Here is a 23,236-nt window from a genome sequence, read left to right on the forward strand (position 1 = left end):
GAATGGAAAAGAAAGGTACCGTTCCAATCCTATGGAGAAGATCCAGCAATCTATGCCAGCAAGATGTTCCTGCTACTGGTCACCCCTACATAGAATCATAGAAATGTAGGACTGGAAGATCCCTTGATAGGTCATCTAGTTCAGTTCCCTGCACTAAGGCAGGACTAAGTATTATCTAGATCATCCCTGACAGATGTTTGTCCAACCTGTTCTTAAAAATCTCCCAGATGGAGATTCTGCAGTCTCCCTAGGTAATTTGTTCCAGTGCTTAACTAACTTGACAATTAGAAAGTTCTGTGACAGGGAGGACTGGCCCCGCACTGGAGCAGAAGGGGTTAATGCAACACTCTCAGCAGCTGAAGTCACACCCCCTCGACCCTGCTAGGCATGCTCCAGCTGCTGATGCAGTATAAAAGGGAACAGCATATCTCAGTCTGGGGGGGTCTGCTGAGGAGGAAGGATGCTTTAGGGGCTCCAGCTCAGGAACCATTACAGCCTTTACCAATGGGAGCTGAAGAGCCTGAGACCTGGACCAGAGACCTGCCGCTATCGGAACCCCAGGAAGCGTCCAGTGCTGAGGAGCCTGGAGGACCCAATACCCTATGGACCACTGCTGCAGGAAAGCAGGTAGGAAGTGAGCCAGGGATGGTGAGGGAGTGGAACCTCCCACCCCCATGAGGTCAGCGTGTTTCAGTGGGATTCCCGGCTGATCCAATGGCGGAGTGCTCCGACACTGTCAGGGCCCTGGGTTGGGGCCGAGGGAGTTGGGTGGGCCCGGGTCCCACTCCAGGGCTGCCACCCCCCTGATGATGGCCCTTAGGCACCGGCCACTAGGCCACCCTACCCTGCCTCCGAGGATTGCTATATTGACTCTGGCCATTAGGCTACCCTACCCTGCCTCCAAGGGTGATTATATTGACTCCTGCTACTAGGCCACACAACCCTATAGTTGAGGGTGGTTGTATTGACTCCAGCCATTGGGCCATGCTTCCCTGCAGACAAAGGAAGCCCTATTGACTCTAGCTATTGGGCCACTCTTCCCTGCAGACAAGGGAAGCCCTATTGACTCCAGCCATTAGTCCACACTCCCCTGCAGTTAAGGGGAGACCTATTGACTCCAGCCATTGGGCCACACTCATTGCCCTCCTTCAAATCACTCCTCAAATCTCTCTTTTGCCATGTTGTCTACAAAAAACTTGACATCAGTTAGACAGCTGATGTGCTGACCAATACTGTCTCATTGATTTTTATGTTCCCCCATCTGTCTGTCTACACCTGTTGTCACTTGTCTTATACTTGTCCTTCAGTTTTGTGTTTATACAGTGTGACAGGTGACTAGTGTAACTGAGATCAGAATCCACTGTAAGGTTAGGATTAAAAATGTATTGAAGATGACTGGCATTTAGATGTGACTCTCTACACTTATAGTGCCTGATTTCCCTCCGCCTAACCCCCTGTGTAGTTATCTATATCTGTGGAAAGAAAGTGTAAAACATGTTCTTTCTGAACTGATCGTGTTTTACACTAGTGGTTCTCAAAGCTGATCCGCCGCTTGTGCAGGGAAAGCCCCTGCCAGACTGGACCGGTTTGTTTACCTGCTGGGTCTGCAGATTTGGCTGATTGTAGCTCCCACTGGCCGCGGTTCACTGCTCCAGGCCAATGGGGGCTGCGGGAAGGGCGGCCAGCACATCCCTCGGCCCGCGCTGCTTCCCGCAGTCCCCATTGGCCTGGAGCAGTGAACCGCAGCCAGTGGGAGCCACGATCGGCCAAACCTGCAGACCCAGCAGGTAAACAAACCGGTCCGGCCCAGAAGGGCCTTCCCTGCACAAGCAGCGGACTGGCTTTGAGAACCACTGTTTTACACTCACTTTTACAGATGTAAATGATAACCCTGGGTGCAAGGTTGTGGAAAATGTGGCCCATGAACACCCTTCTTAGGTTTACAACATTGCTTATGACAGTTACTCCTGACTAAAACTGAACAAAAGATGGATGAAACAGGGACATGTACTTTGTGCAACAAGGATGCCAGACTCTGAAACAACAATTGCTCTGACAAATTCATATTTTTATTGATAGCCCTGCATTTTTACTGACAGAAAAAAAACAAACAATCCAGATTACTTAATATAACAGGCACTTCTATAGATTGAGAGATGCAAGATCAGGTCCATAGTTCCAAAAATTACAATTTCAAAGACATTTTGAAATTCCTACAAGTTCTGTTGGTGATCATGCATGTCATACATGCATTCATTTTTAGTGAATTCATAATTTAGGCCATTAAAAAGCCCTAAATCTGTTTTACATACTAAGGACTCACTTGTTAACCCTAATGGGGCTTCTATTGAAGTCCATGAGAGTCTTGCTTAAATAAGGATTGCAGGAGTCTGGAAATTTATGCCAGATAAAGGAAATAGTTTATTTTTCTAAATTATCTTAATGACAAATGTGTTTTGCTGCATTTTACTGAAATACTTTTTTTTCTGATTGTTTCTTGGTAACTCAGGTATGCAGAAAACTAATTTCGAAAATCAGCATAACTGTCATTTTATTATTTTTAAAAAATGTGAAATGCTAAGATGTGTGTTTTAAAATGCTGCCACCAGTTTCTGAGAAATTTCATAAGAGGGAGCTGAATAGACATTAAGGAATGCGAAAAGCTCTTGTGCTCATACGATTATATTATACGTAGGACCTTCTCATTCAGAGGTGAGGGTGCTAACCCACTGAGCTATACTGACATACAGTAGTATAATATCATCAGGCATAATTTCATAATGGAAATAAAATTGATTAAGTAGTGCTGAAAAGTGCAGTTAAAAAAGAAGTACTGCATGTAAATAGTTAAAATAATTCATAAGACTGGATTAACTACAAGTGAGAGGCTTTAAGATTATGCTGATATATCAACCAGTATAATTGCTAGAAGAGCTATAATTCTATCTTAATAGGCTACTATTTGAAATACGGATTATAGGTTCTTCTTTTCATTGAAACTGATTTAATTCTGATTGGTTTATTATTCTCTGCCCATGTATCCCAATGAATCCCTGTTGCAAGAAACTTTCCTGTGAAACGATGAACACCATTGAGATTTGCAAGGCCACATGATTGAACCACCAGCAGTGTTATCACTGAAATTACTGCAGCTCTTCACGACTGCTCTTGGATATAGCATACTGGGTTGCATCCATCATTATCTACATCAAATGTGCTGAAGGGCATTGCATTCTGGTTATCTTCCTTTCTGTATCCTCGAAATGCATCACCTGAGTGAAACAGACCAGAAAGAAACTGCCATAGACGTTAAGATAATTATTTTGTACAAAAACAAAGCCCTCTAATTAATGCATAAATTGCCTTTTTTATCCTCATTTGTTAGAAAGCTGCATTTCTTCAAACATCCAGGGTGACGTGTTGTGGCATGACACCACAATTGTGTGTGAGAGAGAGGAGGAGAGGGAGAGTTACGTGTTGGAGACAGAGGGAGAGAAAGAAATAGTTATTACTGAAACCAGGAGGGATACTGAGAAGTGCTGGAGAACTTGAAAAGAGTCAGAACAGATTGTGACTTTAATGTGGCTTTCTAACAATAAGTACTTAGCATGCATGTAATCTAGAACTTTCTGTCCTGAAAGATAGAAACAAAAGATGGGGAAACTGAAAAAAGAAAAGGAGTACTTGTGGCACCTTAGAGACTAACAGATTTATTTGAGCATAAGCTTTCGTGAGCTACAGCTCACTTCATCGGATTTTCAGTGGAAAATACAGTGGGAGATTTATATACATAGAGAACATGAAACAATGGGTGTTATCATACATACTGTAACCAGAGTGATCACTTAAGGAGAGCTATTACCAGCAGGAGAGCGGGGCGGGGGGGGGAACCTTTTGTAGTGATAATCAAGGTGGGCCATTTCCAGTAGTTGACAAGAACGTCTGAGGAACAGTGTGGGGGAGAGGGGGAATAAACAAGGGGAAACAGTTTTACTTTGTGTAATGACAAATGACCCACCTTAACTATCACTACAAAAGTCCCCCCCCCCCGCTCTCCTGCTGGTAATAGCTCGCCTTAAGTGATCACTCTTGTTACAGTGTGTATTGTTTCATGTTTCATGTTCTCTACGTATATAAATCTCCCCACTGTATTTTCCACTGAATGCATCCGATGAAGTGAGCTGTAGCTCACGAAAGCTTATGCTCAAATAAATTTGTTAGTCTCTAAGGTGCCACAAGTACTCCTTTTCTTTTGCGAACACAGACTAACACGGCTGCTACTCTGAAACCTGTCAGAAAAAAGAGGTTGTGATTCAGATTTTCAGTGGTGGCCTCTAATTTTGAGTGCCCATTTTTAGACAGCTAAAGCCTGGTTTTCAGAGTTCTGAGAAACCACAGCTCCAGGTGAGGACTGATTCAAATTGGAATCTAAAATATGAGATCACTTTCAAAATCTGGTCCATTGTGAGTGGCTTCGGGCCCCAGAGAGAGTCAATCTGAAAACTGTGCTCATTACAACACAGGAGTTCTTGACTACCAGTCCTGTACTTTAACCAGGAAATATTACTACATCATTAAATAAGACAAAGGACTGTCTACTGCTGGCTACCAAGAGAGACAAAGTGTGAAGAGAAGTGAGCCCATCAGTATAGTTTTGGAGGAATACTGATATGTTTTAGTAAATGTGAGGGGGAGAAAAAAAGGTTTGAAATAAGATGAAGTGTACTGTAGGATTGTTAATAGAAAATTGAAATACCTTTAGCCATTTGGAATTGCCTTAACTCTTCTTTGATACAAGTACTTAAGTTGTGATTTCATCTACTACTTTTACAGAACTGCCAGTGATATCAATGGAAGTTCTGCATACTCTGGGCTTGATTTCCTCTATTTCAGTTTTTTCACCCTCATCAGCATGGCATCGAAGCATCTTCCAGTAATCCATTAAACAACGTGACTAACATCTGAAAGACTCTCACTGACTTCAGTAGGCTTTAGTTCAGGCCCAGAGCAGCGAAAGAATCAGACCTTTATTGCATTATATATCTCACACTTAACTTGAATTTACTCAAATTCCTTCTTGGGTGTGTCATAAATAAAGGGAAAGGGTAAACACCTTTAAAATCCCTCCTGGCTAGAGGAAAAACTCTCATCTGTAAAGGGTTAAGAAGCTAGGATAACCTCGTTGGCACCTGACCAAATGACCAATGAGCTTTCAAAAGCTGGGGGGAGGGAGAAACAAAGCCTCTCTCTCTCTGTCTGTGTGATGCTTTTGCCGGGGACAGAACAGGAATGGAGTCTTAGAACTTAGTAAGTAATCTAGCTAGATATGCGTTAGATTCTGATTTCTTTAAATGGCTGAGAAAATAAGCTGTGCTGAATGGAATGCAGATTCCTGTTTTTGTGTCTTTTTGTAACTTAAGGTTTTGCCTAGAGGGATTCTCTATGATTTGACTCTAATTACCCTGTAAGATATTTACCATCCTGATTTTACAGAGGTGATTCTTTTACTTTTTCTATTAAAATTCTTCTTTTAAGAATCTTTTTCATTGTTCTTAAGATCCAAGGGTTTGGGTCACCTATGCAAATTGGGCTCACCTATGCAAATTGGTGAGGATTTTTATCAAACCTTCCCAGGAAAGGGGTGTAGGGTTTGGGAGGATTTTGGGGGGAAAGACATTTCCAAACGGGCTCTTTCCTGGTTATATCTGTTAGACGTTTGGTGGTGGCAGCGATAAAGTACCAGGGCAAAAGGTAAAATAGTTTGTACCTTGGGGAAGTTTTAACCTAAGCTGGTAAAAATAAGCTTAGGAGGTTTTCATGCAGGTCCCCACATCTGTACCCTAGAGTTCAGAGTGGGGAAGGAACCTTGACAGGGTGGGATGGGAGGGATTATGCCTACATAAAAAATAAACCTTGGTCCAACCAATCACCATAGCATTAACAGTCACTCACTTTCACAGCTTTAAAATTCATCATGGGCAGAAATAATTTATTTTATAGAAAAACACAAATTAGAAATGGACATTTTTCATATTATCCTAACTAAATATTTCATCATCTCCACCTTTTTTAGACAGACTTATTTTAATACTTAGGAGTGTGATCTTACCAGCAGTTCCTGAATAACGCCCTAAATGGATTTTAAAGGAACGTTTCATCCTCTAGCCAAAAGTTGTCATAAGATGCATAGGCATATGTGTCATCTTCAGATTCCAAACCCACATAAAGCATAAAGCTTGTTGTTTTCTGGTTTAATATAAGAAAGACTTTCCTTAGTCCAAGCCAAAAGTCCCCTGTGAAATAAAGAAAATATAAATCAAATAAATTTTGTAAAAAATATCTATAAAAGCAAATTATCTCTTCCATTTTCCCCACTCTATTTCCCTTCCTGGACCAAAAATAATGAATATTGTGCTGGTTGAAAGGAACATACTTACTTAAAAGGCTTAGGAAGGAGAAGAAAGTTCTCTAGTTCATCATGAAAATGTATGAACTGGATTCTCCTGCACACATGTCCTTACTTAGGGCTGGTCTACACTAATGCAGTTAGTTGACCTAATTTACGCTAGTTCAGATGCACTCCCATCGACATAGCTTCCGCCTCTCGGGGAGGTGAAGTACAGACATCGACGGGAGAGCGCTTTCCTATCAACTTAGTGTGTCTTCACCAGACCCGCTAAATCGACACTGCTGCATCGATCACAGCAGTGCCCATTTAGCCAATAGTGTAGACATGGGCTCAGTGACAGCTTATATATATAATAAGCAAGAACTGTCCTCAGTATACATTGCAGGTGTACAAAAAATCGGGTGGATTGTCTGTTTGGCCACACATAATCCAGTGTCAACCTGAAAAGTAACATTGTTAAATGTTAGAGCAGCATCAAATCTCAAACCCTCTTGATGAGAACATGTTTGAGGTTTGATGCATTTATGAGCTTCAAACCATGAAAGCTTGGCCAGCATGGGTTTGATTGTTTCTGAAGCTGAAAAATTGTGAGCTTTCCTGCCTTTAACAAGACCTGGTACTCCTCTGAAGGATCTGTCCTTAGAGATCTTTTCATTTTCTGATCTTTTCATTTGCTCACAACTTTCAGAAACTTGCAGCTATTGGGATGAAATTTTACAAGGCCTGGGCTCTGCTTCAGGAGAAAAAAACTGGAGTATGAGCAAAAAGTAGAACCTTTTTAAGTACGAAATTAATGTGTGGGGGGAATACATTTGATCCTCCAGCCCTTTTGCAGCTAAAATCCCATGGAATTCAGTGGGAGTTGTGACAGTGTGTGCCCCAAAGAGACACTCTGCACCCAAATTCACCATATTAACATAATTGTGATATATTTTATACAAAGTAGGCCTTGTGAGGTATCCTTTTAGAAGTCTTAATCTGTTGAACATTATATCCTGTTAAGTTGTATGTGCTCTCACTGTATATGAAGCTATGAAGGTTCGCTATGTATGTGTCACTGAAACATGTTGTGAGGTTGGGAACACCCACAAGCAGCCTTTCAGGTACAACAATATAAAGGCCAAACAACATGGCTGTCTCACTGAGGAGAATACAAACACTCTCAAGGATTACCTCAAGAACTGTGTACAACAGGAGAGGATTTACCCCAAAAAATACCATGCCATGGCACGGGGCCCCCAATGACAGGGGGCGCCAAAACTTAAGCGCAGGAACAAGAGCTGTGGAGGGTGCTGCAGCACCCCCACATTTTATGCGGGGCTCTGCTGCCGCCCCGCACATGGGGTCCCGGCTGCCGCCCCACACCACTTATATTAAACATATTGTTAAGAGCACAGAACCACCTGGGCACCTGGGGAGACAGGGAGGTGCCCAAGCCCACCCACTGGGGCTGCAGCGCGACCGTGACGGCTAAGGGGGATAGGCAGCCGCCTACTTCGCAAGACCCAGCTGTCAAGGGAGGTGAGCAGAGATCAGCATGCGGAGACAGTGGGGTGCTCAGGGGCTGCAGATGGAGCTGTGCCCCCGCCACTCATCTTCAGGTGGCTGTTCATCCTACACGGGTCTCTGCCTGCTTCTCCAGGCTGGCCAGCACAGGGCTGCCGGGGTGCCCGAAGCTGTCCTCAGCCATGAAGATCTTGGTGTCTCCTTCTCCAGCCCCATGGTTGCTCTGCTCATGCACTGCCTCCGGGGCGCCTGGGGTCCTGGCTGCTGCCCCACACCCAGACCTCTAAGGGCTTCGCTGCTGCCCCACAGCCCACGCCCAGATCTGGACCTGTGCCTGGGGTGGACAGGGGTCTGGCTTTCAGTACCTCCACTATTAAAAATATTCCAGTGCAACTGGCGTTAAACGTAATTGGGTGGTCCACAGCCCACCCAGGACCACCTGTGGCTACGCCCTGGATCTTTCAGACATTTTTAATCTGCCTAAAATCAAGGTCAGTTTTTTAGCAATAATGAAGTGACACTATGAATCTGGCAGTCAAAAACGCAAAAAAAGAAGGTGAGGCAAGAAGACAAAGCTAAGCTAAAAGACAGTTTGTCATCTTATTTTAAAAGCTTAAAGTATTGAATAGTGGACATTCATCAGAAAGTATGGGCGAGGAAGCATCTGAATTATCTGATCACTTGCCGAGTCATGGGGATACCACGAGACTGCAAAAGTTGAACAAGTGGACTCTGAAGTGACAATGGAACTACAAAATATTGGTAATTTTGTTGAAGTAAGGGAAGAAACCTTCCCTGAAGACATTGCATTATGGCTAAAATCTGTTTCATTGGGTATGACAGAATATTTCTTAGAAAAAAACCAAAAAATGTAGGTACTATGGAAAATTTGAGAAAAGAGTATGAGGTTGGAGGACAAAAGCAATTTAGAGGTCTTCATGAGTCCCATTTTCTGAGGATGAAGAAAAATGGGATGACAGAAATGAGAAATTGGTTGATTTTTTCAGAAACCACTAAGGCAATCTACTGTTATGTTTGCAAATTATTCCCTAACCATAGTAAAGGAAAGCAAACATTTGTCAACGGGCACTCTAATTGGAGAAACATTGTAAGACATATTGCTGATCATGAAACTCCCAAAGCTCATTTAATGCTATGTGTAAGTTTGTTCAAAGGTGTAAATTATCTGGAAGAACTGATTCTGTGTTATCGGCTCAGTTTGAAAAGGAGTGTGCTTATTGGAGGAAAGTGCTGAGACGTGTTGTTGCCACGATCAAACTGCTATCGTCTTTGGAATTGAGTCATCGCTGTCAAATCAAAAAGATAACTTTTTAACCTGTCTTGAATATCTTCGTAAATGTGATGATTTTCTCAAAGAACATTTGAAAAATTATCAGTATTGTGGCTCAGGGAAGACCAACTTTTTAATGCACCAAACCTACAATGAACTCATAACTATAATGGCAGAGCAGTTCAGAAACCAATTCACTGATGAGGTAAAGAATGCCACGTACTATTCCATAATAGTTGATTCAACACCAGATGTGAGTCATGTAGACCAATTAACATTAATTTTAAGATATGTGACCGGCAATGGTGAAGTTGTAGAGTGATTTCTTTGTTTTCCCACTAAAATCCCACACTTCTGAATGATAGACAACTGTTTTGGAAATCATTGCAAATTTAGGTTTGGACATCAAACATTGTCATGGGCAGAGCTTTGATAACGCCGCTAACATGGCAGGAAAATATTCAGGTCTACAGGCAAGACTGAACAATCAAAGCCCATCTGCTTTATTCATACCATGTTCCAGCCATTCCTTAAATTTAATCTGCAATGCTGCAGCCGAATCTTGTGAGGCAGCTACACATTTCTTTGACTTTGTTCATAATGTGTACGCCTTTTTTTTCGGTTGCCACGCATCGGTGGAGTATGCTACAATCATTCTTGGAGCAGGCAAATGGAAAACATTTGACAGTCAAAAGAATTTGTGACACCAGGTGGTCTGCACATGCAGATGCTGTTTTGGCTTTGAAAATGAGCTATGATGATATAAAGAAAACTTTATTAAACATAGTCACACCAAATTCTGAAAAAACATGTATGAAAACTGAAGCAAAATCCTTAGCAGAAAAGTTTGAAAAGTATGATATTGCTGTTTTTAGTCTTTTGTGGAACCATTTACTTCAAACAATTAATGCCATCAGCAAATTGCTGCAAAAGGTTGATACAAATTGATTGAATGCTGCACAATTGTTAGCCTTAGTTAAAAGTTTTGTCATAGTAGTTTGAAATTACGATAGCTTGGTGAAAGCAGAACAGAAATATAGGTTCCTCTGATATATCTGATGAGAAGTGTAAAAAAAAAACAGGAAGTTATTTTTCGATGAAACTAGAGATAATTAAATCAATTTAAAAGGGAAAAAAAGATCATCGTTGAGACGTCAATGTTATTTGTGACACAATAATAGTGCAATTGCAGAGTAGAGATGAATCTCTAAAAAAAACTGTTTTATTTTGCATGTTTTTTGACAGAAGTATGGATGAAAATGCTAAAAGCCACTACAGTAAGAAATTAAGTGAATTCTACCCAGAGGACACAGTCACAAATCATTTTGAAGATAAAGTGAAACACTTCATTCATTTTATTGAAAATGTTGAGGTCTGTGCTTTGAGATCGCCAGCTGATTTGTATAGACTTGAACGTGACAGTTTGCAGGCAACCTTTCCAAATATAGAAACCATTCTGAAAATATTTTTAACAATACTGGTCACAAATGCTTCTAGTGAACATTCTTTTTCTGTATTGAAATGAATTAAAAATTATTTGAAATATGATGAGTCAGGAACATTTGACAAGTTCGGTAATATTGACAATTGAAAATGTGTCTTTACAAAATATTACTTACAATGACTTAATTGATGATTTTGTAAAGAAAGTGTAGAAAAAAAGCTATTTGAATAATTTTTTTTTCAAATTGAATAAGTTTTCTTCAGAGGAAGTTAACTTTTATTTTTCCATTCATGTATCATCTAACTTTTTATTTTACACATTTTTAAAATTAGCATAATGCAAATTAAAGTTTTCATATAGACCAGAAGTTCTCAAACTGAGGTCCAAGAACTCCATTCTGGTGGAGCGAGGAAAGGTTAGTAAGTTGTTTTTTTGTTTTTTGTTTTTTTATAAAGCACTCTTATCCAAAGCACTTGACAATAGTTAGCTAATGGTACAAACAACATTTGGGAAGATCATTAAGCAGTCTGCCGAGACCCTTAGCAATTTTCAAGTGTTCTGTGGGAAAAAAAGTTAGACTACAAAAACAATCAAGATACCTCATTTTATTTTCATTTACTTCCTATTACTTATAATATAGCAGGAAGGTGAAGGAAAAAAGAATGAAAAACGGGGGGAGATAAGAGAGAATGTTCTTTTTTTTGGCTGGGTCCCGGGGGGGAGGCGAAAATGAAGCTGCGCACAGGGCCTCGCTAACTCTAAATCCACCACTGGCATACAATACAAACTCTCAGAGATAGTACATACCCAAGGGAGACTGTGAGACATATGTCACAGCAAAGGATCTTTCCAGCAAGTTGGAAGAATATATAAAAGGGGGAAGTGACATCAGGAATTGGCTTCACTCCTCTTACAACACAGCACCTGAAAAGGCCTCAGGAACAAAGACTGAACTGGGGAAGGGGGGCCCTAAGCCTGCCTCTGTATGGAAGCTTAGTGGGATGTTTGTACTATCTAACAGGGTAAGACACTGTTTGATTCAAATCCTATCCAGGTTAGAGAATTTAGATTGTTTTTGTTTATTTTCTAGGTGATCTTCTTTGATCTGTATACCTATCACTTATAATCACTTAAAATCTATTTATATTTATATAAAAACAGTGTGGTTTGAGTGAAGTGCTTGGGGAAAAACCTCAGCTAAGTTAACAAGGCTTTTACACATTCCTCTCCACATTGAGGGAGGGTCAGACTGGGTAATAAATTTATACTGGTCAGGCTTTTGACGAGGGCAAGACAGTACAGCTCTGGAGTCCTAAGCTGTGGAGCTGAGGAAAAGCCTTCATGTAACTGCAACTGGGTGGGTCCCTGCCTGTGTAAAGGTTTGTGCGAGTGCAGAACTTGGAGTGATCTGCAGCTTGTCCCAGTGGCACAGTGTGAGAGGGCACCCATGCTGGTGAGACAGAGGATTCAGTGGTACCCCAGTTCTAGATTGCATCCCAGGTAGGGTCATCATAGGAGTGTCATCAGCATTAGGAAATCATGATTGGGTCCAAAGCCCTTTTTTTTTTTTTTTTTTTTTTACAATAAGAAATATACTTAGAATCTGGAAAATGTAGAACATTTATCTCTTGAACATATTAAATTGGTACCTGAAAGATCTCCAAATCCATCCAAGTATTCTGACCACCAATTTCTTTGGAAGTCAATTACCCCGTCGGTTCTTTTCTGAATCACAGTCCATCCACCTCCTTTAAAATCCATATCACACAAAACCTAGAAAAGAAAGGTGAATGGCTAGAGAATATCCTCTGATGAGCCACTTACTGATGCAGCTGCAACATGGAAAATAACTTTTAAAAAGCAGGACATTCAGAATTTTCCAAAATCATCCCTTTAAAATGTATCAGCAAAAGTACTCTAAGATGATGACTGGAACCAATAATGTTATAAGAATTTTCTATATTGCCTGTTAATTGATTGAAAGGCTTGATCAGAGAATTACTGAACTAGTGGAACCACCTTCATATATGTATGAATAATAATTATCAGATGTGTGGGGAAGTATGTATGTAGACACAGACCACACACCAATAAACATTCTACTACGTTTGTATTTATCTCCGTTTTTGAATTGGAAATATTTGCAGTGGATATGTATTACATATATGTGCAAGAATATTCAGTATTACATTTCTACTTCAGCAGAACAAACTTGAAAAAAGACATTAAAGGCAACAAATATTTCATCACCATTTTGTGCATTTTTCTCCTTTGCTTCCTACTGATCCTCTTAATTTAGTATTCTGAACCACTTCTTATCTGAGATTCTTTTTTCCTTTCCAGTATGTTGTTATGCATGGGAAACACAGGCTCCTAACTGAAGGACTCACCAGATATAGGAAGTAAAGAAAGAGCTTCTTTTCAGACACATCAGAATCACACTAATTCACCTCTAGTGGGATGGAAAACTGTGCATAAAATAGATCTTGATCCAATCAAGCACTTAAGTACATGCTTAACATACGCAAGTGTGTAGTCCCATTGAATGCCATGGGACTACTCACATGCTTAAAGTTTTTTGCTGTATTGGGACCTTAGTAAAATTTATGCTTTGGGGTGTGTTAGAACTAGAGCCAATGCATGTCAGATCACATTCCCCAGTAGGGAGTATCACATAGAATATCAGGGTTGGAAGGGACCTCAGGAGGACATGTAGTCCAATCCCCTGCTCAAAGCAGGACCAATCCCCCTGGATGCTTTGAGCTGGCCCTAACCCGTGGAAAGAAAGCACAATGCAGGGGCTAGAGCAAGTCAGACCTGCTTGTTGGGAGAATCACAATGAACTACGGGGCAGCCTAAAAACCGCAGTCTGAAGAGAGAGGGATACAGTTCCTACCCATAGAGAGGTGATGGCCAGAGAACTTAATGGCATTCCTAGAGCAGACCACAGGAGGGAGACAACATACAGTCACCCCAAAACTGTGAGAAGACTAAAGATATTTTGTTTTCTATTTTAGTTCCTGTTTGAGGGGCTTTTTGTTTATTGTTGTTGGATAATTGGTTACTGAAATTAATACTGTCATGCTGGCTTTGGTATTTTTTTTTACTGGGACATACTGTTTTTTTTGTAATTTTTTCATTTAGTTATGTTTTACAAGCCTTCCACAGCTCTTGACTATGAGTCAAGCCTTAGAAATGAATTATTAGTTATTTTGTCTACTGGTTTGTCTTAATTTCTTGAGTCTTTTGTTCTTCTATATTTAAGCTTTAATTACAAACACATGTTTGTCTTTTGCTCTTTTTATGCCTTATCAGATAGGCGGTTTTACATTAAAGTCTTTTCCCTTTAATATCATTCTTTGATAAGATACACACCCATACTTTTAAAAGAAAAGGAGTACTTGGGCACCTTAGACTAACAAATTTATTAGAGCATAAGCTTTCATGAGCTACAGCTCACTTAAGCTTATGCTCTAATAAATTTGTTAGTCTCTAAGGTGCCACAAGTACTCCTTTTCTTTTTGCGAAAACAGACTAACACGGCTGCTACTCTGAAACCCATACTTTTGGACATTTTCAGGGAGATCCTGTAAGCATGATTGCATTCAGATCTGTGTGGCATCTATTAAACATGAAATGAGATACCTTTCTGTAAGTGAAGGTTTTGTTCTCATTATTTATTGTTCCTTCATGGTTATAATTAATTCATGACTATTTTTTCCTTTGTCTCCTCACTCTGTCAATATTTTAAGGAATCTCCCACTTGATGTCTCCCACATCTTCAGACATTGGCAGTAAGCACCACATGTAGAAAAGTGTCAAAATGCTTTTGAAGTGAAAAGAATTTTTTCATTTCAGAAGGGTTTGCACTATGCTTTGAAATGGGTAATAATTTAACCACTTGAAGCCAAAAGTTACAGCAAATGGACTGAGCAATCTCTTTTCTCACTGAGAGGTAATAGTTACATCTCCTCCAGTAAACACTGCATTCTGGAAAAGGCATGAATAGTTTTCTCAGCTGGAACCCTCTACTTCAGAACCAAATCCTGACTCCTGAAGAAAGCCTGAAATATATGAGAGCCTGAAATATATGAGTTTTGTGCAGTGAGTCTGCCTGGAATTGGGACAGAGAGAATCCTCCTTGCAAAAATCTATGGAGCACTAACGCAATTGCCTCTGTGGACACTACCTCTGCTTTAGTAGCATCTGTGGCCTCTCCAGTCCACTTCCATGGATAGAATGGGCTGGTGATTCTGGATAGATTTTTTTTTCTTAAGCCCTATCCCCTACATTGTGTTGAGAGAACTACTGAAGGACAAAGTTCTTCAGTATCAGGTGGAACCCAGATACGCTGTGTAGTGTCTGCAGCTTGGACTCCCCTGCTCAGAAGAACCAAATGTCTGCTACTTTTGAAGGCTCCCAAGGTCCTCCTTTAGCCCTTTCATTAGATTTCGCCATATATGACAGTTTTGTCTGCACAGGACTATGGGTTTGGGCTCCGAGTTTTGTGACTATTTTGTGGGATACAACAGTAGGGTCTTCAATGGGCTGGGTGGCCTAGTAGTTAGCATCCACTCAGTCATGGGGTAGTGGTAGGGGACACCAGCCCACCCACTCCACCGAACTCCAACCCAGGGCCCTAGGAGGGTCAGTAGCATTGGCCCCCGTAGGTGGGGGGGGGGACTTTTTGAGTTATCCTCCATGGGCTGTTTCCTACCACTTCTCCCTCCGTTTCTGGTCCCAGATAAGGAAAAAGAAAAAGGAAACCAAACTGTCAGCCCCAACCAGGCTCATACAGTCCTGGCACCTCTAGCCCCTTTTGGCACGAGTCTGCAGCGTAGGTCTGTACTCCTCTCCAGCCTTCTGAGCTGGGTTGTTCCCTTTTCAACCCTGTCTCCAGTTGGAGTATGTTCTGCAAGGTTGGAGGGGCAGGGGTAGCTGGACCAAGTATTGTCCTTCAACACCTTCCATCCCAGTGTGCAGTTTATATACCCCATTACAGATACCAATTGGCTAGGATGGATGGGATGTTTCTACCTGCTTCCCCATCCCTGTTTTGTTACAACAGAGAAGTATCTATAATTAAGCATTATACTGTAGTATTTGTTTTGTCCTCCATTCTTCTTCCAGTAACTGACTATCCCAGACATGTATATGCAAAATTAAAGTGGAAAGGCCTGTAGATGCAATGTCAAATCGCAGCTAACATATATGGACTTCTGCAAACAGAGCACTCAGAAGCAGAAACAAAAGAAAAACATTGGACATTGAATATTTTTTTAAAAAATAAGAATTTAGTCTGTCGTTTGGGTTCTGCAAGTTCCAATTTACCTGGACTTTGTGGTCAGAATCAGAACTAAGATCGTTATCCTCCTCTCCCACTACCTCCCTCGCTGACACAGAGGAGAGCAAAAGTGTGTAAACATGTGGATTGGGACAGCTGTTTGCATTGCATACCCAACCATACATAGGCTTCAGGGCACTGATGAGGGTTTTAAAATTCACATTGCTGCGGGGAAAGGACAGTGCAGCTAGGAAACCACAGCCCTATATGCTCCCAAGTAAAGAAGCCCTAAATTTTCTAGCAAAAGGCCACATAGCTTAATGCAGCATTAGCTCTTTCTCTACTCCTGTACCCTGCTCTTAGATAATGAAGTATTATGTAGCCACAGTGAGGAACCCAGTGTCCATGTTGCAAGAGAGCATCTCTGTCAATTTTGAGAAACTAACAAAGGGAATAAAGATCACAAGAAAATGCCCTGACATCTATGGGTGCGGGGACAGAATTTCTTTCAGTTCATTAGTCTTTGTGCAGGTGTGTGCCATTGTCTAGTCATGTTCCATGGCCCTTCTATGGCCCTTTTATTCAAACTCATAAGAGGAGAGCAAAAAAGCAATGGCTTTTCCACTCACTGAATGCTGTGGAGTTTTATAGAGAAGAAGGATGATTCATTGGTTGGTGGCACTAGCATAGAATGTTCAAGATCCGGTTCTGCTCTACCATAGATTTCTGAGAGACCTTATGCAAGTTACTTAGCATCTCTGTGCCTCAGTTCCCCACCTGTAAAATAGGGAGAATTGCACTTTCCCCCACCTCACAGGTGTGTTATGAGGGCAACAAAGTCGGTGAGGTAATATCTTTATTGGACCAACATCTGTTGGTGAAAGAGTACTATGTAAACTCAAAAGCTTGTCTCTCTCACGAACAGAAGTTGGTTCAATTAAAGAATTACCTCATCCACTTTGCCTCTAATATCCTGGGACTGACACAGCTACAACAACATTGCATACAAGTTTCAGAGTAGCAGCCGTGTTAGTCTGTATTTGCAAAAAGAAAAGGAGTACTTGTGGCACCTTAGAGACTAACAAATTTATTTTAGCATAAGCTTTTGTGAGCTACAGCTCACTTCATCGGATGCATTCGATGAAGTGAGCTGTAGCTCACGAAAGCTTATGCTCAAATAAATTTGTTAGTCTCTAAGGTGCCACAAGTAGTCCTTTTCTTATTGCATACAAGGCGTGTTATGAAGCACTCAGCTATTGATGCTGATGGCCATATAAAGTATCTAAAGTCTTCTTCCAGGTGGTTTTCATTGTATATGAAAAGAGAGAATATGGTCCTGTATCAGAGATTATATTTCTTTGCAGGAACTGGGAAAGATTTCAAAATTGTAATTATGGCAGAGCCACTTAGATGGCTCTTAATATAATTCTTATTCACACAATGAGAAATATCCAAGGAAAATACTTTAAAATTATTAAACATATTCTAAATACATATTTTCCAGTAAAGTATGCCCAATATGTGAGATAATTTTATTACCTCATAGGGGTAATTTGATCCTTCTGGATGGATTATGTACAGACCGCTGGGAGTTTTTGCAACTGAACCTATGGTATCTTTAATATCGGTGCAATCCAGTCCTAGAGAACAAATTATTCAATATAATTTAGGTTAAACATTGTAATAACAAATACAGATTGCGACAAAAGGAAGGCACTTAGCTGTAAATGTATGAATGATCTCAAATTAAATTTAGCTGTCAAGTAAATTATAAAATTATCTTTTATCAGAGATTTATTTTGAAAATGTGTATTTTCTGGAATGTAATAAGGTCAGATATAGGCAGAGAATAGAGAAAAAGGAAGTTTCCACACAAAAAAGCATTACGTGCAGTTGATCTTTCTAACCATAACTAGCAGGATTTTGTATGGTGCTGAACAACCCTGCATCCCCAGTTCAGAAGGGACACAGCACCTGTGTGACAGCAAACCTGATATTTTCTACAAATATTATCCATCTGGCATAAATTTTCTTTAAAAAGAATCCAAAGTACTGTTGCAAAATTAAGATTTTAAAACAGTTCATAAGTTTTCCAAAGCTTATGCAGTATATTTATGAGTAGCTATTAAAATCCCATATCTTCTTGACTTGCTTTTCTCGTTTCCTTATCAGGATACATATAAAGATAAAGAGAAAAGATGTAAAGGTTAGACAAGAAAAGTCCTTACCATGAGACTGAACTGCTTTGTAAGGAAGTGGATCCAAATGTTTTCTCAAAACTTCTGCATTCAAAAGAAGGACCCTGTTCATAAGTTCACTCACCTGTAAGTTTAGAAGTAAACAAGAGTTTAAATACACTCAGACTGGAGCACTGAGATTTGAATACTTATGACTTGCTCCTTCCCTTATACAAATGTTCTGTAGTTCATTTCTATGATGCAGGGTGATGCACACTTTACATATCCGTAGGCCATGCTGAGTGCCTGATTTTCCACTGCCTTGTATTTGAGCAATCATTTAGGACTGGATCCAACTGCCACTTAAGTCAAGAGAAATTTTTCAAAGGACTTCAATGGGACTTGGGCTGGAGCCTTATATCTGTGCAAAGTGAGTGCACAGTGGTTGTTAGACACTATAAAAGAAGAATGGCAGCATTTTACATGCCATAAATACCAAAGTAACCCAATAACTATTAATGTGTGACCTAAGTGAAAAGAAATTTTCATATTATGAAAAAAAATTAGTACCTGATTAGAAAGATAATCCAAAGAAGATTGTTGGTCATCCATCATATTTCTTACCAGTTTTTTTGTACTTCTTGCATATTCAACAAGAGAGTTCTGCAAATTTCCTAAAAAGAGATATTGTCACCCACTATAATATTTAAACTGTAAAACCATGTTAAGCTGTATAAACTTCATGTTTATTTATGAAGTTTAAGTGAACACTGCAGACTTATTTTAGAGTGCTTAAGTGAGACATAAGTGGTGCATTGGCTTTGGACTAGGCCTTCAGGTGACATGATTTGGTATAGCCCCATTGACTTCAGTGGAGTTGTGCTGACTCTGCGGAAGATCTGTCCCCACAGAAAGGCTTTCTGCACAAGGATAAATCTCAGCCTCTTACAGCATTCTTAGGTGATACTGTGAATGATACTTTAAAAGTACAAATGCAAGTAAAAGACAGATATCTAAGGTTTTTTGTCACCATAGCTTCAAATCTTTTGCTCATCTACCATCACTCATGCTTCTGGGCTTTGCTCACAAGCCAATAGACCTAAATGTAAGACAGAATGAAGATGAATAATGCATGTTAAAAGAGGCAGAGAAAAGGTATGAGACCTGTTAGAATATTCTATGGCAGATTGCAGCAGGCTCTGCGGGGATTGACAAGGCAGGGGAGAGAGCACAAAGAGTCCTCTTCCACCTGGGTATCTGCACAAAGGATAACCACTGTCTCAGCCCTTTTATGCCCATCAGTAAATCCTCTGCATGGTGCCCAAACTGAGTCGCTAGGTGTGGTGCTGGCCCATGTGCTTGGGAAGAATCAAAGTAAATAAAGTTTATTATAGGTACATAGAGCATAGGTGAGTTTGTTGCTGACCCAAAGACTTTTCTTAATGAATACATACTGCACATATAATGTTTTTCTCCTCGTAACATTTTAGCTTGAATATCACATGGCACAAGGCATTGTTCCTTTTGTTTTGAAATAGCTGTTGATATATTTTTCTCTGCAGTCTTGGGTGGTGTTTGCACAGCACTGCCATTGGGTGTACCCTGTTATACCAAATAATGGAAGACAGATTATATTTTGAATTTGCCTTTGTATCCTCTTCTTAAAAATTAAAGACAATAATTGCCAGCTAGTAATTCAAATCAAAGACCACAGAGGTTTGAGCCCAGTCCTGCAAGGTACTGTTGAGTGTTTCCTGCTCAGCAGCCCCTCAGAGGATTGAGCCAGAAGTTAGACTTTTAAAAACAATCTTAAAAGGCTCCTAAGAACTGGCTGGTGAGCTACTTCCACCTCCTGGCATTGTTAACCTAAGGCCTGAACTCGCAAATGCTATATTGCGAGCAGTCCCATTGACTCTAATGGGACTGCTTATGACAGCAAGCTCTAAGCCTAGCAGTATCACATCCAGTAGTCCTTGTTAGCAGGGTCAAGCCCTGCTTCTAAACAAAATTATTTATGTTGTGGTGAAGAAGCAGGTCTTCAGGCTTATCCCTTATTATTCATGATTGTAGTCCCACTCTCCCACTAATACATAGTACAAATTCATCAGGTAGACCCCGACCTGGCAAATACTGACATACATGCATAACTCTACCCAGCTAAGAAGTCAATAAACTATACCGACATAGTCAGCTCATATTTACAATCAAATACCACATAAGCAAAATGTCTTTAATTCCCCTGGAGCAGAAAGTTTAAATGGACACTATAAACTTGAAATCTAGCCAATTCTAAAGAAAGAAGGGGGTCAAAAACAGTTTCAAGGCACTGCCCCCACTGTGGTTCTATATTAACATTTTCACACTTTTAAAATGTTTTTCATTCCCCTGTTGCTGTGTGAAACCCACACCATCAACAGGGGGAACTGATTATTTATAAAGTTCTGTCAAAGTAAACACATTGAAAACATATTCTCTCTGATCCCTCTGGGCTCTGATAACGATGGGTGTTACTTGTAACAATAAAGGTAAAAACTCAGAACTAGTTTCTGCCTTGCAGAAAGGACAACATGCAATTGACTTTCCAAAAGTTTTCTCCAGATTCGTTTTTTGCCCTCTAAAGATTGTTGTTGTTAAAATGTTATTGTTTTGTTACAACACTGCATAGTGATTGTCTATTGTGTTGTTCAAACTGAAGCATAACTCTTAAAGTATTAGGATTTTAAAAGGAAAACTTAATTTATTCCTGAATATTTCTACAGCATATTTAGTTCTCCCTTCCTGCTCCAGATTCCTCCCTTTGGCACTAGGACAGCAGTGGCATAAAACTGAATAAGTTTTTCTTTGGCACCTGTTTTTCATTTTTAAAAGTGAAAGCAAAAATTACAAAAGATTGTGAACTGACAGAATTTAGAAAATCTCTTGAATTGCTAGTTGTATCTTGTGTCTCCTGTGTAGATACATTTGTATCTTTCTTGAACTGCAGATTCTACTCTCTTAGTTTAAAATAATCACAAAGTGAAGCAGGAAATTTTATGTAACAGTTAAAACCAAACCACTTGAAATAGAGTTTCGGTCCAGGGTTTCATCCTGACTACCAACCACGCTATTGGAATTAACCAACATCCATGTTCAATTACACAGGGTCAATCTATTATTTTAACCAGTATTTATATAAAAACAAAAGCAAACAATTATTAAAAGACAAAGGGTCAGATTCTGATCTCAATTATACAGGTATAAATACGTATAATTCTAGTAAAGCAAATGGAGTTACTCTGGATCATGTAAATGAAATCAGAAACTGGCCCAAAAATTCAAAACTCAGATAACACTCCTTAAGAGGAATGTCTCTGTGTTCCACTGTTAATGAACTAACTTTGTTGCTGCCATTTTAACAGAGTTTTTTCTTTCTCTGAGGAAATTTAACTTTTCTATACATCATAGTCCATCGAGGGTAAAACAATCTACATTTTAAAAGCATCACTCACTGTTCAGAACCTCTATTCAGTTGCATTAACTATCTTATCAAATCAATGTAATTGAAAACCTTACCTTAGTAGAACAGGGTCTGACATTACCTAGCACAGTCTCACCCCCAAAGAAAAAATGATATTTAGACAGATCAATGAAGTTCCACTAAACTCGATCATCTTTTACTTGAAGAAATGCAAACACTTAAACGGGTTTCAAATTTCTGTGGAAAGGCTTGTTCACTATGAAGTCCTGAGTCAAGTATTTGGGAATGTGTACAGCACAAACAGCAGCCAGCACATTAGTCCTTTTATGCCTGGATTTAACAAAACACATTTTATTCATAGACTAGAAGATTGATATACTGCACTTAAAACAGTGTTTTGACCCTAAAAGCAATTACTACTTAGTACCTGCAATACACAACTAATCTATTAACATTTACACTGTAATAGGATTGTGACCGATCTTGGGAAATGTTGCCCTTCAGATATGTTTATTTGTGTTTAGTTGGCTGGACTGGTTGAAAGAAAAAATGATTAATTAGTGCTTAAATCCTGTTATAAATCTTTAACCTAGAAAAAACTGTCCATATTTTTGCACTAGCAGTGCTATATCTATGGTTAAGGAGGCAGTTTCAGAATACAGTATGTAGGTTTTCTGGTTTTAAATTAAAACTGATAAAAATGTACTGCAGTTAAAAATCTGAGATTGGCTTTTTATAAAAACTTACTATTTGTGCTATATTGAAAATTGCTTATAGAGGGGACTAATAGACTTTAAAGATCCCTCAAACTCAGTGACAACGCATCTCCAAAACTAAAGGAACTTCAAATGGACTAGTTTTTAAAATAATTCAAGGAAAACAATTTTTATTCCTAAAAAATTTCCCAGTAGATATGCGTAAAAATCTGAAAAATAGGAAAACTAAGCACCTAAACAATAAATCCCCAATTATAAGCCTTGTATTACATCTTTTATATAGAACAGTACAATTTGGGCCTGAAATTCCTCATGCTTGATTTCACCTCAAAGCTGAACTGTTTTTGAAAGTTTAGTGAAGATCCACTTGACTATTTTCATGTGATCCAGGTACACGTGAGGATTGATATTTGGTATGATATGGTTCAATACATGAAAATCCCCAGCCTGAGGTATTGTATTAAGAGAGTCTCATGGCTAATGAGCAATTGATATATGCTGTAGTAACCCTGACTGCAGTAAGGTTTGAAAATAGCTATTAAAAAATCCCATTTTGTACCAATGATTTTTTTTCAGCATGAAAAGCAAAAATATACTGTATGTGGCCTGATTCTGACAGGAGAATCTATAATTCTAACTCAAGTCAACAGCAGCTGTGGATGCTCAACATCTCTCAAAATCAGACCCTAATTTGTTTTAACAGGCATCATAACATCCCTGTAACAGTATCAGTAAGATACAATAATATCTAATAAGAGCACCAATAACTTACTTGCTCATGGTTTACAGAGCTAAATTGTGCCCCACAGGACATGCTCACACAGGAAAGTAAGGGGGTGAAAGACTGTCTTACTCCGCTGCACCAGCTAATTACAGAGAATGTTACTCCTGCGGGAATTCTGTGCCACTGGCACATGCAGAATTTGCACAGAAATGAATGGGTTTTGCACAG

General features: G+C 39.7%; 1 protein-coding gene across 1 annotated transcript; it reads right to left on the minus strand.

The window, feature by feature from the left end:
- Positions 1–2,047: 2,047 nt before the first annotated feature.
- On the minus strand, positions 2,048–22,516 carry ANGPTL5 (angiopoietin like 5). The gene is given in 13 exon segments (XM_038419919.2): positions 2,048–3,113; positions 3,116–3,127; positions 3,130–3,162; positions 3,165–3,272; positions 6,110–6,150; positions 6,152–6,293; positions 12,300–12,423; positions 17,474–17,574; positions 18,163–18,256; positions 18,682–18,785; positions 19,566–19,713; positions 21,664–21,719; positions 21,722–22,516. Coding segments are annotated over 13 exon segments (1,158 nt in total). The 5' UTR covers positions 21,762–22,516; the 3' UTR covers positions 2,048–2,958.
- Positions 22,517–23,236: the final 720 nt, after the last annotated feature.

The sequence above is a fragment of the Dermochelys coriacea genome, chromosome 1 (genome assembly GCF_009764565.3).
Source record: "Dermochelys coriacea isolate rDerCor1 chromosome 1, rDerCor1.pri.v4, whole genome shotgun sequence".
Classification (NCBI taxonomy): Eukaryota; Metazoa; Chordata; order Testudines; family Dermochelyidae; genus Dermochelys; species Dermochelys coriacea.